This window comes from Octopus sinensis, linkage group LG9, assembly GCF_006345805.1.
Source record: "Octopus sinensis linkage group LG9, ASM634580v1, whole genome shotgun sequence".
Taxonomy (NCBI): domain Eukaryota; kingdom Metazoa; phylum Mollusca; class Cephalopoda; order Octopoda; family Octopodidae; genus Octopus; species Octopus sinensis.
The window spans coordinates 16,573,255-16,591,058 of NC_043005.1; the positions used below are offsets into that span (position 1 = coordinate 16,573,255).

The 17,804-nt window shown below is 38.3% G+C and overlaps 1 protein-coding gene across 6 annotated transcripts in view; it reads right to left on the minus strand.

Moving 5' to 3' along the window:
* Window positions 1–17,804, minus strand: part of LOC115215681 (titin) — a 247,123-nt gene that overhangs the window by 189,483 nt on the left and 39,836 nt on the right. Inside the window, exon 1 of one of the 6 annotated variants that reach the window (XM_036505798.1) lies at window positions 901–911. The exons of the other annotated variants lie outside the window; for them this stretch is intronic. Coding sequence (XP_036361691.1) covers window positions 901–910 — 10 coding nt within the window. The 5' untranslated portion in view covers window position 911. Of the gene's footprint in view, window positions 1–900; window positions 912–17,804 lie in introns of those variants that run through there. 6 annotated transcript variants of the gene reach the window in all.

Consider the following 17,804-nt stretch of genomic DNA (forward strand, 5'->3'; position numbering starts at 1 on the left):
AAGAAGTAAAGGTAATATATATCTCAGGGCAATAACCAACAACTACAGAGGTTAACAATGGTGAGATGCCCCACCTATAGCATACAATGACTACAATACCCACCTACACTAAATAAAGGCTACAATAAAAGGCTCCACCCACAGTTAACAAAGACAAAGATGTTATGCCTACAATTTACAAAGGTTAGATGGGCCCCCACCCACAACTAGCAAAGATTACAGACGACATGGACAAAGATATAAATGACTAAGATGCCCTATACACAGCTAACAAAAAATATTGGGCCCCACCTACTGCTAACAATGTTAATCAATGGTTCTCTCTTTAGAAAATTCCTGGACTTGTCCTGTTAATCAACTGAAGCTTCTCATTATTATTCTGCAACTAAGGCAGTGAGCTGGCAGAAACGTTAGGACGCCAAGCGAAATGCTTAGCGGTATTTCGTCTGCTGCTACGTTCTGAGTTCAAATTCCGCCGAGGTCGACTTTGCCTTTCATCCTTTCAGGGTTGATAAATTAAGTACCAGTTAATCACTGGGGTCGATGTAATTGACTTTTGTCTGTCCTTGTTTGTCCCCTCTATGTTTAGCCCCTTGTGGGCAATAAAGAAATAAGACACGTTAGCACACCAGGCGAAATGCTTCACGGTATTTCATCTGCCGCTACATCCAGAGTTCAAATTCTGCCCTGGTCGGCTTTTCCTTTCATCCTTTCGGGGTTGATAAATTAAGTACCAGTTGCCCCCTCCCCAAAAATTCTGGGCCTTGTGCCTAGAGTAGAAAAAACTATTATTCTTCAACTGAATGTTAAAAATACTTTAATCGAGGTCCTTATTGAACCCTTTAGCATTCATAGTATTCTGTCAAAAGCAATGCTTATTTATTCAAAGCGTTTTGAATGAATCATGCATTTTGATGAAGTAACTGTCAATTTTTAGAATGACATTGTAGACTTGGCATGAGAGGCCAGATCTGGCCAGTTTAAACATAAAACAAAGGAGAATATTTTGGCTGGATATGGTCAGTTTAAACAGTAAAGGGTTAAATAAGAATACTTGAATGTCCTTTCTGCTATAGACACAAGGCCTGAAATTTTGGGGGAGGGCCTAGTTGATTACATTGACCCCAGTGCTCAACCAGTACTTATTTCATTGACCCTGAAAGGATGAAAGACAAAGCCAACCTCAGCAGAACTTGAACTCAGAATGTAAAGACAAATGAAAAGGCATCAACCCTTTCGTTACTGTATTTATTTTAAGATGCTCTGTGTTTCTCTCAATTATTTTACATATAACAAAGAATTTAGTAAAACAACTTAGTTATCATTCAGCTAGTGTTAGGAACATAAATTGTGACTAAGGTTTGGTGGAAGATTTTAATTCAAAACTTATGAAAACAAGACATTTGTACTATAGAGCCAGAGCCGCTTTCAGCTGGGTTGGTAATGAAAAGGTTAAGCTATGAACACTTTAATAACAACGAACTCAGTATATCAGACAAAAAGCCTTGTGATATTTAGTTACTGCTCTTTACATTTTGAGTTCAAATCCCACCAAAGTCGCCTTTCTATTTAATTTTCCTATAAGAGTACCTGTTAATGTATTGGGATAATTATAATCACCTATACGTATTCCTCAATTTGGACCTTTGTGGCTATATAAGAAAGCATTACTGCTGCTGCTACTACTACTACTACAAAGTGGGTACAGAGAAGAAAAGCATAGAAGAACCATCATCGTTTTAACATACACTTTTCCATGCTTGCATGAATGGGATGGAATTTGTTACAGATCTTCTGCAGTCAGATTCCCTTGTTCCCATTTAAGGTAATATTCCTCCTTGGCTGGACATGGTAGACCAAAATGAATGACACCATTGTACGATGTTGACACTCACTCACAACCATCATGTGATGTCAGGACACATACACACATTATTATTATTATTATTATTATTATTATTACTTCCAACTTAGCAAGGTATTGTTTTCAGTTGCATTTGTTTGTTTGTCCATGGACAGGATATCTCAAGAACCACTGGGTAGGTTTGGATGAAACTTTCAGGATTTTTTTGGGGTCGATCCAGTACCAGACAAGGATTCTGGATTATTTTTCCTGTTTTTTACTAAATCCAAACCAACAGAGAACCAGTTGCGTGCAATCTATGAATTTGTGCCTGACATTGCTTTATAGTCAGTGCTGGTTTGTTTCTGTCCCTATAACTTTAGTGGTTTGGCAAAAGAGATCAATACACTAGCGCGGCTAGAGTGTATGCTGCTTGGGGTGGCCCTTCCATTCATCCCCATTCCCCGCAAAAGACACATATTAACTACAACAGACCCAAAAGTGGTGGCACCCAGGAAGTCCGCACCCCCCTACTGCCACACACCCCTGCACCCACCTAGCTATGCTAGTGGATCGATTAGAATAAGTATCAAATTAACAAAGTACAGGGGTTGATTTGTTCAATTACGCGCCTTCACTAGTCAGTTAAGGTGAGACAGTGTCACATGACAACTTGCTGGGGCTGCCTGCTGGAGCCTATGTGACAGGTATTTAAAGGGAAAAATTTGACAAGACAGTCAGTCACCGGCTGACACTCGCTGACAATACATCGAAGAGGCCAGGGAACAGAAGAAAGAAGACATGCACCCAACACCAGAAGCTGAAGACACCTCCAAAAGGATGGGGGGCTCCACCACGTCAAAACGGTAGAGGAGTAGGGGCCAAAACCAGATGTGGTTCCTCCTGATGATGTCTTGAGCTAAATGGATCCTATAAAGGAGCTGTTGTGGTAGCAGACCACAAAACACGGTTGAAATTCCTTCCCTAGTTGGTGCACTAGCATGGCCGCAGTCTCATGACTGAAACAAGTAGAAAAATAAAAATATAAAAAGGGCTGCTTCGTGGGTCTGGACCCCAAACCGTGAAGATACGAACTGACATTCTTAAACACACAACCAAGTTTTCCGTCTTCTCTTCAAGACTTATCAACATCGATATCTTAAAAAGCAAGGAAGGGACAAGCAGAAAGCATACAGGTGACCTTTACAGATACACCAGCACACTGCACCCACTCCACCCAGTGCCACCACTGTAGACGTGACTTTTATAGCAATAATGTCATGTTTATTCAACAGAGGTTTGTGATGATGATGATGCTTTTGGCGGTGGTGGTGGTGGTGGTGGTGGCAGCGGTGGTAGAAGAGGAGGAGAAAAGAACAACAGCAGCAAGAATAAAAAGTAATGAAAGCAGGAGAAAGAATAAGGAAGAAGTATGCAGAGTTTATGAAAATTTCAAAAGACCACAGGAAAGAATATGGTTTACATATTTCTCTGATGTAAACCCCTTCGTCACTCACCCACCATCAAGAGTCACTACTGTCATAGCCCCCCCCACACACACACACATACTTCCCATACCACATTACAGGAGAGAGTCTCTCTATACGGTCACTCAGCCTGCTAGAGATAGCAGCCAAAGCTTCGTCACTTGACTATTTATTTCTTTATTGCTTACAGGGGGCTGAACATAGAGGGGAAAAACAAGGACAGACAAAGGGATTAAGACGATTACATCGACCCCAGTGTGTAACTGGTACTTATTTAATCGACCCCAAACGGATGAAAGGCAAAGTCGACCTCGGCGGAATCTGAACTCAGAACATGGTGACGGGCAAAATACCGCTAAGCATTTCGCCCGGCGTGTTAATGATTCTGCCAGCACGCTGCCCTTCCACACTTTATTATTCCTACAATCTTAGAAAATGGACTCCAGCTACCCCTTAATTGTTTCTGACTCTGACTACACGTCTCCAACTCCACAGCCTTGACATACACACACACATTACACAGCACTATATAAAGCAACACAGCACACATACCATACACCAGACCAAGCCTGCACATGGTCATTCAACCTGTTAAAAAAAAATCCACCAGATCTTTATCAAACTCTACTGTCTTAGAAAAGGGCACACTGGCTGATGTTGTCATGGAAACACTAAACCTGAAAAAGGGACGAGATGGTCATATCTGGAATGTTTTTGATGACTTGGGACTAAAGAACACAACAATAACATGCACCACATCCATTTCAACCCCAGCATGTCTCTTTAAGAAGTAATTTCACCTTATTTTATGTGAATGTACTCATTTCTATTGTAGCGGCAGCTAAGTCACACTTGGGGTTTATATTTTAGGCTTCAGCTAATCACCTGTACCTAAATCGCATGTTACTTTCCATAAACGATGTTGGCAACTTCACCTGCAATTGCATTTATTACATACAAAAAGAAAAAACATGTGCCAATGAAATAATTCTAACCATTGCCATAATTATCAAAGCAATGTGGATTTATAATCAATGCCCAGGTAGAAAACATTAATGCTTTTAAATCACAAATGTTTGACTGGAAATATAAGCAATATCTAATGGGTATTAGGATTACAACCAGTTGATAGAGAGCTGAGTATATACATTCCACAAATGTGGGAGTATACAAATTCATAGGACTGCATATCATAACAGGTATGTTTGTTTTGTAGCAGAATTGAGCCCTGCTTCAGCAATCATTTTTGCTTTCAGGTGTGATGTCATCAATGTATATTTGTTCATAACATCAATAATCCGCCGAAACTACACCTGATTATATATACACTTTAGATGAGTTGTAGTGCACCTGAGCACTGTACACAATTATTATTATTATTATTATTATAATCAAATAAACCAAGTAGTGACATGACAGAATAGTGACGTTATCAAGTAGTAAAATGACCAACTCACTCTACATTCACATGTGTTAGTGTGTGTATGTGTGTTAGTGTGTGTTTCAAATTTCAAGCCCAGAGCAAGACTCCAGTCGATAATACGGTTCTGTATTTTAGAGATGAGGAATTCTGAATGTTATTTACATTGGACGGATATGTGTCCTCATCTTGTTTGTTGTTACCACAACATTTCAGCTGGTTTACTCTCCAGCCTTCATCAGCTGTCTTGTAGAATTTTGAACCCAACTCTGGGTTCTCATTCCTAAGGGCATGTTTTTACTGTTGGCTTTTATGGGGTTTTTTTCCACCAGGAACCTTTCGAAGCGCCTCCCCCTATTGGGAGTTTTTTTTTTTCATTGTTATAATCTTTCGTTGTTAAACAGTTTTTACTCGGATTTTTTCAAAAACGGACAAAACCCTTTGTAACCTTTCGTCCTGTTTTGTCCCTTTATGTTTATTAATCATGTATGTCAGCCCTTGTGGCCAATAAAAAGAATTAATTATTATTATCATTATTATTTATTCAAGGTACTGCTTGGAATTGAACTTTCAATCTTGGGGTTAGTAGCCCACATGCTTAACCATTACGCTATATGCCTGTGGGCAATTATAGAGTGAAGTTTAGGGCTTATAATCCTAATAAGAGTTGGGTTTAAAATTCTACCAGGACACCTGGTAGAATTTTGAACCCAAAATCAGCCGAAACGTTGTGGTAACAGGAAACAAGATGAGAACACTGTCCAATGTAAATAATGTAAATAATGTAAATATTATCCAGTGGATAAGTTGCAGGCAATGTTGTTGCATTCATTTGTTTTTAAATAAGAAAAAAAAAATGCACAAAGATTTGTCACTTTTGAAACCTTCAAATTATAACATTGATTATTATGATGCTGACGATGTGTGTGACAATGAAGGAAAAATACAAGATCATTGATGAAGAGAAAGATAAGAATAATGTGATGATGATAATAATGGAATTTCGTGTACTACTCATCTACCTGTTTCAGTCATTTGACTGTGGCCATGCTGGAGCACCGCCTTTAGTCAAGCAAATCGACCCCGGCACTTATTCTTTGTAAGCCCAGTACTTATTCTATCGGTCTCTTTTGCTGTGACGGGGACATAAACACACCAGCATCGGTTGTCAAGCAATGCTAGGGGGACAAACACACACACATACACACATATACATATATATATACATATATACGACAGACTTCTTTCAGTTTCCGTCTCCCAAATCCACTCACAAGGCATTGGTCGTCCCGGGACTATAGCAGAAGACACTTGCCCAAGATGCCATGCAGTGGGACTGAACCTGGAACCATGTGGTTGGTTAGCAAGTTACTTACCACACAGCCACTCCTGCACCTGTACTGTTTATTTTTAATGACCATTGAAATTTCTCAGGAACATCATCACACACACACACACACCACACACACACACACACACACAAAGGAAAACAATAATCAAATTAGTGTTAGTTCACTGCATAAGTATAGTTGATGCAGATGCGATGAATAAACCAAATCTTTATGTGCTGGTGTGAAGGCGCATGCCTCAGTGGTTAGAGCATCGAGCTTACAATCGTGAGGTTGTGAGTTCGAATCCCGGACCAGGCTACATGTTGTGTTCTTGAGCAAGACACTTTATTTCACATTGCTCCAGTTCACTCAGCTGTAGAAATGAGTTGCGACGTCACAGGTGCCAAGCTGTATTGACCTTTGCCTTTCCCTTGGATAACATCAGTGGTGTGGAGATGGGGAGGCCGGTATGCATGGGCGACTGCTGGTCTTCCATAAACAACCTTGCTCGGACTTGTGCCTGGGAGGGTGACTTTCAAGGTGCAATCCCATGGTCAGTCATGACCGAAGCATCTATGCGAGCACCACGTGAAAAGCAGCCAATCCACTCTGTAAAGTGGTTGGCATTAGGAAAGGCATCAAGTTGTAGAAACCATGTCAGAACAGATTACAAGAGCCTGGTGCAGCCCTCCAGCTTGCCAGCTGCCGTCAAACTATCCAACCGGTACAAGCATGGAAAACAGACATTAAATGATGATGATGATGATGATGAAGGAGGAGGAGGAGGAGGAGAGCATCACTTTGCAGTGTTTGTTCCAGCTTTGTGTGTTCTGAAACCAGATTTCACCGGTGTCAGCTCTATCTTTCCTCATTATGAGATCAACTGGAATTGATTCTTCTCTCTCTCTCTCTCTCATTCTCTGTCTCTCTCTCTCTCTTTTTCTCTCTCTCTCTTCTTGTATCTATCTATCTGTCACTTTCTCTCTAGGCTGCATCAGTAATTCTAACATCCACCTTCATCACGTTGTATAACACTGCTTCAGCCTGAGGATCACATTAAGTGTACATATATGCCTGTGGAATACTCATCGAATTACACATTAATTTCACAAGTAGGAATTCAGTCCAATGAAGAACTGAATTGCTCATCATCATATAAAATCAATAAAGAATCCACTGTTTAATTAAATAAATCCACTACTACTAATTAAATTGCGATTTTTATTACTCGTTATGTCAAGTATAATGGCAATACATTTGGGTTTTATTACCAAAATCTGTAATAAACATAAAAGACAATCCTTCCTATGTCATGTTTTATTAACACTTCAGAGAGAGGTTGCTAAGGTATCATTGGACTAGCTAGAAATAGCAGCCAAATATCTCTCTCCCTCTCTTACTCTAGCTTGACATAATAAAGATAATGTTCTTAGCCTTAGATGTATTCAGTCTATTACTGCCGTAAAAGGAATCTTTTATAATCTAGGAACAAGGCCCAAAATTTTTGAGGAGGAGGCCAGTCAAGTAGATTGACTCCAGTATGCAACTGCTACTTAATTTATTGACCCCAAAAAGATGAAAGGCAAAGTCAACCTCGGTAGAATTTGAACCCAGAATGTAAAGACAGACGAAATGCTACTAAGCATTTCACTTGGTGTGCTAATGTTTCTGCCAGCTCGCCACCCAAGACTCATGTAAAATATCCTTTTCTACTCTAAGCTTAAGGCTTAAAATTTTGGGAGAGAGGCCCAGTTGATTAGATCAAGCCCAGTACTTGACTGGTACTTGATTCATTGACCCTGAAATGAATTCTTAACTAATCCGTAAAAGACCAAATGCAGATTTGTTAAAAAAAAGTTAAATGAGTTAAAAAAAAGAAAAAAACAATGTTAATGACCCTTGTTAGATCTCAAAGACCAGTGGGAGCAAGAAGGAAGCAAGAAACCCTGAATTGTGATTTAGGGGATTTTATATTGTGTAGCAAACTAAATGAGTATCTGCCTTTATAATTCAACTGTTAATGATGATGATATTAATAGTCACTGAAGCATCTAGATAACCCTTGGAGTGGTTAGTCCATATTATTCATTAAGGAGCATAGGGCTGGTTTCCCAGTTTTTCTGACATGACTTAGTGGTTAGAGTATTTTGCTCAGGATCATAAGGCCATGAGTTCAATTCCCGGTGACACATTGTGTTCTTGAGCAAGACACTTTATTTCACTTTGCTCCAGTCCACTCACTGGAAAAAGTGAGTAGTACCTGCAGTTCAAAAGGGCCAGCATTATCATATTCTGTGTCACACTGAATCCCTCGGAGAACAATGTTAAGGATATGTATGTCTGAGGAGTGCTCAGCCACTTGCACATTAACTTCACAAGCAGCTGTTCCATTGATCAGATCAACTGGAACCTTCACCATAGTAACCGACAGAGTGCCAATTATTCCTCCAAGGATGGGACACCGGTCCATCACAGCTGAATGGACTGGAGTGACATGAAATGAAGAGTCTTGCTCAAGAACACAATGCATTGCCTTGTCCGGGAATCAAAACCACAATCTTATAATCAAGAGTTCAACACCCTAACCACTAAGCCATGTGCCTCCACATATCCCACAGAGTAACTTGTGGGGTAAATACTCCATATTTTCTTTAAGCAGTCCATCTAAGATCCATTCTTCTAATCTCTTAAATCCAAGTCATAGTGTCTTTTGCATGTCTAGATTCATCTGCTGGTGGCACGTAAAAAGCACCAACCGTTCGTGGCCGTTGCCAGCCTTCACTGGCACCAGTGCCAGTGGCACGCAAAAAGCATCCACTACACTCACGCAGTGGTTGGCGTTAGGAAGGGCATCCAGCTGTAGAAACACTACCAGATCAGAATGGAGCCTGGTGCAGCCTCCTGGTCTCCCAGACCCCAGTTGAACCGTCCAACCCATGCTAGCATGGGAAACAGATATTAAACTATGATGATGATATAAAAGGCATGATGTATGTGTGTGTGTGTTCGTGAATGTAATTTATGCACGTCCACAAATAAGCACGCATGTCGCTCCAATTTTAGGAGGAGATTCATCATGACCCTAGCTGTATTTTCGTCAACTTATTTTTACCAGAGGCGCCAGCGAATAATGATGAAAATAAATTTTCAACCAAAACTTTTAAACATTTTCAAGTCAGAGAAATCACCATTGTTGGCAAACGGGAGTTAAGTCCCCTTCTAGCGATGAGTAAGTTTTTTGTTAAGACTTTTGTTGTTTTTTTCCATCAAAGAAAAAAGTGTTTTGTTGATATACGGGCAACACACAACACACACTGACACACACGAACATGTATACAATAGGTGTACGTACGTATGTGTGTGTGTTGCTCATATATATATATATATATATATATATATATATATATTATATATATACTCTTTTTACTCTTTTATTTGTTTCAGTCATTTGACTGCGGCCATGCTGGAGCACCACCTTTAGTCGAGCAAATCGACGCCGGGACTTATTCTTTCTAAGCCCAGTACTTATTCTATCGGTCTCTTTTGCTGAACCGCTAAGTGACGGGGACGTAAACACACCAGCATCGGTTGTCAAGCAACGCTAGGGGGACAAACACAGACACACAAACATATACACACACACTTATATATATATATACATATATACGACAGGCTTCTTTCAGTTTCCGTCTACCAAATCCACTCACAAGGCATTGGTCGGCCCAGGGCTATAGCAGAAGACACTTGCCCAAGATGTCACGCAGTGGGACTGAACCCGGAACCATATGGTTGGTTAGCAAGCTACTTACCACACAGCCACTCCTGCGCCATATATATATATATATATATATATATATATAAACCAATTTCAACAGATTTCGCCCAAATTTGACGTTGATGTAACTTAGTTTGGTTTGAAATAAAGAACTTGATTAGCTTAATAATCCTAACTTAATCCCAAGCAAAGCTGGGTTATACTGCTAGTTTACTATATATGTATGTCTGAAAAGACCATATATGTATATAGCATTAGTAAAATAAAGTATTTTGTGCTATCTAAAGCATGATATCGTATGCTTTATAAAACACACACACATATCAGCAAATTAACTGACAGGATTACATAATTGCAGGTTGAAACATTATATAACTTTATTGATTCACCCCTACAGTGTTCAGCAGAAAATACAAAGAATGCTGCTAAGTGCACAATAAATATCCCCATTATGCAAATTATTAACTAAACATCTAACGTAAAAAACACTTTTTTTCCTTTACTTCATTGCTTTTATATGAAAACTAATATGAAAAATATCTTAAGCAAATCAGGTTATGTTGGGGGTTTCTGGTTTATTTATTTATTTATCCTTTTTTGTATATCTGACAAAATTTCCATATCTTAATGTAAGACTGGTTGTATATCTATAATTTCTTTTTTTTTTTTTGTATTTGTGCACTTGTGTTTTTTTTGTTAATGGGTACCTGAAAACAAATTGATTTTTGAGTGTTGTATACAATGCTAAAATACGATTTGTATCCAAAACCCATTATGGGAAACCAACATTTTATACTGTATTACATTCGATACTAAAAACAAAATATCAGTGTAAAGACACACACACACTGTTGTGTGTTAATACAGAAGCACTGGCATGGCTGTGTGGTTAAGAAGTTTGCTTCCTAACCATGTGGTCTTGAGTTCAATTCCACTGTTATACATTCAATGTTGTTACTTTCCAACTTTCCAAGGAAAAACATGCCTCACCATGAGAAACACAAGGGCATCCAGATGTAGAAAATCTGTCTCAACAAATTCCATTTGATCTAGGCAAGCATGGAACAGTAAAGGTTCAATAATGATAATAATTATGATCACACACACACACACACACACACACACACACACACACACACACACATATATATATATACATATATGTGTGTAAAAGTAAAAAAATACAAACTGCGACAAGAACATGAAACATTAGAAGACGACACAAAAAACACGGACGGGACAGTCGAAGCCTTCAATCTTCAGTCAAGAACCGGATCATCTTCGCAATTTCGGCTGATTAATCTTGAATATATATATATATATACAGTCCTTTGGCTGCTATTTCTAATATTTTTGGCATGTGGTTTAAGCAACTTGTTGCAAAACACCCTTATTATTATAATTATATATATATATATATATATATATATATATATATCTCAGTGATGTCGTTATTTCATGTTTTTCCATGGTATGTTTTGCTCCTTCGTTTATTTTCAGTGCTTAACCGGTGTTTGTTTATATCGGAAGGTTTGTTACGTAAAAGTAGAATTTTGGAATTTTGGAATTGGTGGATAAATAACTTCTTTATTTGTGAATTAAGGCTACCATTGGTTTCATGTTAAGCAATGTAGGAAAATATCCAAGTATCTTAACAATTTTTCAAGATGTTCACATGGAGAAAGGTATTCGCCTCCATTTTCGAATCCATGCGATCAGCTTGAAAAATTGTTAAGGTACTTGGATATTTTCCCACTCTTCTTAACAAGAAACCAATTGTAGCCTTAATTCACAAATAAAGAAGTTATTTATCCACCAATGTTCTACTTTTACATATATATATATATATATATATATATATCTTTTATCTTTTATTTGTTTCAGTCATTAGACTGCGGCCATACTGGGGCACTGTATGGAATTTTTAATCGAATAAGTCAAACCCCGTACTTCATTTTTAAGCCTGGTACATATTTTATCAGTCCCTTTCACTGGACTGCTAAGTTACAGGGATGTAAACACATAAAGACTAATTGTCAAGTGGCAGTGGCAGGACAAACAGAGACACATACACACACATACATATATTAATTACTGGTGAAGGCCAGTTTATAGGGTTACTCGCCTGGGTTTCTCGTCATAAAGGGTACCTTCATGGCATTTCTGCAGACCATAAGATAAATATATCTATATATTCTTCTATTTTTCACTTGTTTCAGTCATTTGATTGTGGCCAAGCTGGAGCACTGCCTTTTAGTCAAAGAAATCACCCCCACCCCAGGACTTATTCTTTGTAAGCCTAGTACTTATTCTATCAGTCTCTTTTGCCAAACTGCTAAGTTATGGGGATGTAAACACATCAACATCGGTTGTCAAGTGAAGGTGGGGAGACAAACACACACACACATATACAAAAGCTTCTTTCAGTTTCCGTCTAACAAATCCACTCACAAGGCTTTGGTCGGCCCGAAACTATAGTAGAAGACATTAGCCCAAGGTTCCATGCAGTGGAATTGAACCCAGAACCATGTGGTTAGGAAGCAAGCTTCTTACCATGCAGAAACAAAAAAATTTTACTTAAAATATTTATATTATTTTTTCTAATCTCATTTTACACAATTTTTTTTTTCAATCACTGAGTTTAGTTTTTCAAACGGTATTACAAAATTTTTTTGCTAGCAAGTGATGCTTCAATATTCTTCCTAACACTGCAGTAGGTTTTGCTTGCTTTCTCAACAACATGTATTTAAGGACTGATTCTTTATGAACAGTCTCTTTTGAGATGTCTGTTGACGATCAAACATCAGTTGTTATTAGTATAATGCTGTTTGCTAAAAACACAAGGTCATATCTTGACACAATAATATTATATATATATTTAATTTTTAATTTGCCTAGCCTGAGCAAAGTTCAGAAAGTTCTTACCTCTCCTGGTGACAAAGGGTTCTCGCTCAGAGTAAAAGGTAGACTGTATGACGCATGTGTACGAAGAGCCATAAATATATACATATGTACGTGTGTGCGTGCGTGTGTGTGTGCATACGTGCGTGTGTGCATGTATGTGTGCATGCATGCATGTATGTTTGCGTGCATGCATACATACACGGTGGCTGCCCCTCGTTATCAAGTATGGCCATTGCACAAAGTTTAATCAATGTTGTTATCATGCAATGCCTGTGCAAGAAGATTTTTTTTTTAAGTGAGGAAAGGCTGTGCACTGAGTCAATCCCACTCACTAAGCAACAGCAGCCATAATCCAAAAAGGAGAACAAGTCAACATCATCGGTAACCACTGAGCCGCAGGTTTTATGTCGGAGTTATCCCAGTTACCTGAGTTACCTTCTCCTAGAAGGATGCCCTAACAAAGGCTGGGAGTCCTTCACTCCTAATGGTTTAACCACGCGATCGAGTATTCAGTCCGATTATTTCTATGTCCCGCGCATGATACAGCCTTAAGACATTTATTGGATGGCCGTTGACTCTCAAGAGTTCTTCCGCCCTTTGACGGGTTTTATTTTTCTTCCCGCAGGGTGTCCAATAAACACCCTCCTCACCAAGCAAGCTTGGTGGGGTTGCCGGTTTAGTCGCCGACAACCGGACGATGCAACAGGTTGTACTGGGTTATATGTTACATGATACATACATACATATATACTTTTATCACAGCTGCAAAATTATCACAAAAACTGTTTTTCTGATAAATTTGCAGCTTTGAAAAAAGCATATTACTCTACCTTTGGTATTCAAGTACTATTTTTCCACCTTGTTTTGCAATCATGTGTTCACCTTTGTGTGTGTGTATATATATATATGGAGAGAGAGAGAGAGGGAGAGAGAGGGGGAGAGAGAGAGAGAGGGAGGGAGAGGGAGAGAGAGAGAGAGAGTTATTGCAATCTCTTTATTTTCAAGTGTCCAGTTGCATTTAGTTTAATATATTCAATTATAATTACTCTAAATTGTTTTGTTTTATATATATATATTATATATATATATATATATATATACGTACATATATATATATATATATTATATATATATATATATATATATATATTATATATATATAGAGAGAGAGAGAGAGAGAGAGAGAGAGAGAGAGACTCAAATCAAAAATAAAAAACAGGAAAAACAAGAAAAGTCAATTAGACATACCCAGTTAATATATTAAATTGACACTTGAAGTATAATAGAACTTACTGAAGCAAGATAGGATTCTAAAATGATCATTAGTGTATTGTAATATAGAAAATCCATATCTGGAGATCGATAAGTATAGTTATCAATAGTACACATGCACACTGGAGCTATAAACAAAGAGAAGAATCAGGAAACCCTTTACAAAATGTACAGGAAAATAGAGCAAGAGAACCAATCAGATTTTGAGAAAAAAATTCAGATAAAGGATACTGGGGGGGGGGGGGGTAAGAAACCTTCAATGACACACTTGCAAGGTCTTACTTTCACACTCTCTTTCTCTTTTGGACAATTATAACCAAGAAATTACTTCAAGGAAGGGATTTAAAACACTTTGACCTTTTAGCATTTAAACTGGCCTTAACCCTTTAGTGTTCAGATTATTCTGAATTAATCATGTATTTTCTCATATCTTCAAGATCTTGATGGTGTAATTACTTAATGTAGAATAACATTGTAGGGTAGGTGTGAGAGCCTGGATCTGGTCAGTTTGAGCATAAAACAGATTAAATATTTTGGCCGGATATGGCCGGTTTAAATACTAAAGGGTTAACCAGCTCAAATAGGCATAGGAGTGGCTATGTGGTAAGTAGTTTGCTTACGAACTACATGGTTCCGGGTTCAGTCCCACTGCGTGGCACCTTGGGCAAGTGTCTTCTGCTATAGCCTTGGGCCGACCAAAGCCTTGTGAGTGCATTTGGTAGACGGAAACTGAAAGAAGCCCATCGTATATGTATATATAAATGTATGTGTGTGTATATGTTTGTGTGTCTGTGTTTGTTCCCTCCTACATCGCTTGACAATCGATGCCGGTGTGTTTACGTCCCTGTAACTTAGCGGTTCAGCAAAAGAGACCGATAGAATAAGTTTTAGGCTTACAAAGAATAAGTCCTGGGATCGATTTGCTCGACTAAAGGCGGTGCTCCAGCATGGCCACAGTCAAATGTAATGCTTATTTATTCACATTGTTTTTACAATTAATCATGCATTATCTTGTTGCTTTGAGATTTTCATGATGTGAGTGTATGTATTTAGAATGACATTGTAGGATTTGTGTGAGAGGCCAAATCTGGCCAGCTTGAATGTAAAACATACCCTTTTACTTGTTTCAGTCATTTGACTGTGGCCATGCTGGAGCACCGCCTTTAGTCGAGCAAATCGATCCCAGGACTTATTCTTTATAATTACTCTAAATCCTTTCATAAGCTAAGTATCACTTAGAGTTCACATATCTGATTCCTCGGGCATTAAGCAGATATGAAATAACTTTCCACTTGGACAAGAACCTGGTTTATTACGGGTAATGAAAAAAATGTTACTGACACCGATGTATATTTATAGGGAAGAGAAAATTTATAAGCCATGAACAATTAAATATTTAAAAATATAACAGGATTTATTTATAAATGAATCTGATATTACTTTTTAAAAATTGCATTGTTTTCAGCTTGGAATGTGCCTATTCTGTAACATAATACACACTGCTTAGGACATGTTCACTCAAACATCATACATTAATACACTCATACACACAACAGGCTTCTTTCAGTTTCCATCAATCAAATCCATACATAGTGCTTCGGTCAGCTATAAGCTATAGTAGATATAATAGCTATAAGCTATTAAGGCGGCGAGCTGGCAGAAACGTTATCGCGCCAGGCGAAATGCTTAGCGGTATTTCGTCTGTCGTTACGTTCTGAGTTCAAATTCCGCCGAGGTCGACTTTGCCTTTCATCCTCTCGGGGTTGATAAATAAAGTACCAGTTTCGCACTGGGGTCGATGTAATCGACTTAATCCCTTTGTCTGTCCTTGTTTGTCCCCTCTATGTTTAGCCCCTTGTGAGTAGTAAAGAAATATATAAGCTATAGTAGAAGACAGTTGCCCAGGGCACCATGGAGTGGGACTGAACCTGAAACAATTTGATTGCAAAGTAAACTTCTTAACCATACAGAAGCCCATCATGTGTGTGTCTGTGTAAGGGGTGGAACAGGTAGATTATCAGCTTCGGTTGTTTCATAGCTCGCTGAAGTTCATTACACAAGTAGTAACATATTGAGGGTGATTCGTAAGCAGTTAGAATTTAAATGATAGACATAGTTAAAATAGTAAGGGGACTTCTGAATTACCTGTGTGTGTGTGTGTGCCTGTGTGGATGCGAGCAAAAAAGTGCTTATGTCAACAGGTGTTCACATTCTCAGTGTTGAAGCAAAAATAGAAATTCGTATTACATTTCCTGTAAACAAATACATCCTATAGGGTGGCAATTTCTTGATGTGCAGAGCAGGAGGATGAAAATTACACCTTTTAAAAATAAAAACAAAGGCACCCAAAGTGTAGACAACAGGAAGAACACCCAGCCATAGCAAAACTGCCTCAATATGTGTAATTAACAAGGCGGTGAGCTGGCAGAAATGCTTAGCCGTGTTTCATCAGTCTTTACATTCTGAGTTCAAATTCCGTCAAGGTTGACTTTGCCTTTCATCCTTTCCGGGTCAATAAATTAAGTACCAGTTGCATACTGGGGTCGATCTAATCGACTGGCCCCGTCCCCCCAAAATTCAGGCCCTGTGCCTAGAGTAGAAAAGAATACAGAGCTGGCAGAAATGTTAGCACACTGGGAGAAAGCTTAGCAGTATTTCGTCTGTCTCTGCAGTCTGAGTTCAAATTCCGTCAAGGTCGACTTTGCCTTTCATTCTTTCGGGTCAATAAATTAAGTACCAGTTACATACTGGGGTTGATCTAATCGAGTGGCCCATTCCCCCAAAATTTTGGGCCTTGAGCTTAGAGTATAAAAGAAAATGTTGCTAAACTTATGCTAGCATGGAAGAAAAAAACATAAGATGAAGAAAGAGCTACTGTTACACATCGCTGGTCACAATGCGCTTTGCACTTTTTTGCTCAATAAACACTCACAACACCTGGTCTGGGAATCGAAACCGTGATCCTACGACTGCAAGTCCGCTGCCCTAACCACTGGGCCATTGCACCTCCACACACACACATATATATATATATATATATATATATATATATATTATATATATATATATATATATATATATGCATATATGGATATATGTACATGTTTATGCATCTGTGTTTATTATCCCCCACCTGATAACCGATACTGGTGTGTTTACATCCCTGTAACTTAGCAGTTTGGCAAAAGAGACCAATAGAATAAGTACTAGGTTTCAAGAATAAGTCCTGGGGTCGAATTGTTCAACTAAAGGTGGTGCTCCAGCATGGCCACAGTCTAATGACTGAAACAATTAAAAGAATAAAACAATATATGTAAAATCATATTTTATTAGTGCTATGTCCCTGAAACTGAGTGTGAAAAGTGTGAGCATCCTTGACTATATCAACTCAGATGTTTTAAAAGATACACATATGTATTAAATGGCCTAATGAGAGTATTTTAATGGTAACTATCTATTCACAATCAACTATACTGATGCGGTCACAGGAGTGTGACGAAAGAACTCTGGCCGAAATAAGATTAAGATTAATGTAAAAAATAAATATCACTGAAGCAAAGTAACACCAAATACATAGTGCGTGTGTTTTTATTGGCTAAACTGGCAATATGACCATTCCGAAATATAACAATATCTGTTTCAACACACGACTTCACATAAAAATTCTTGCACAACAAATATTTAAAAGTATATATATATTATATATATATACACACACACACACACATATATATATACATATATATATACATACATATATATACATACATAT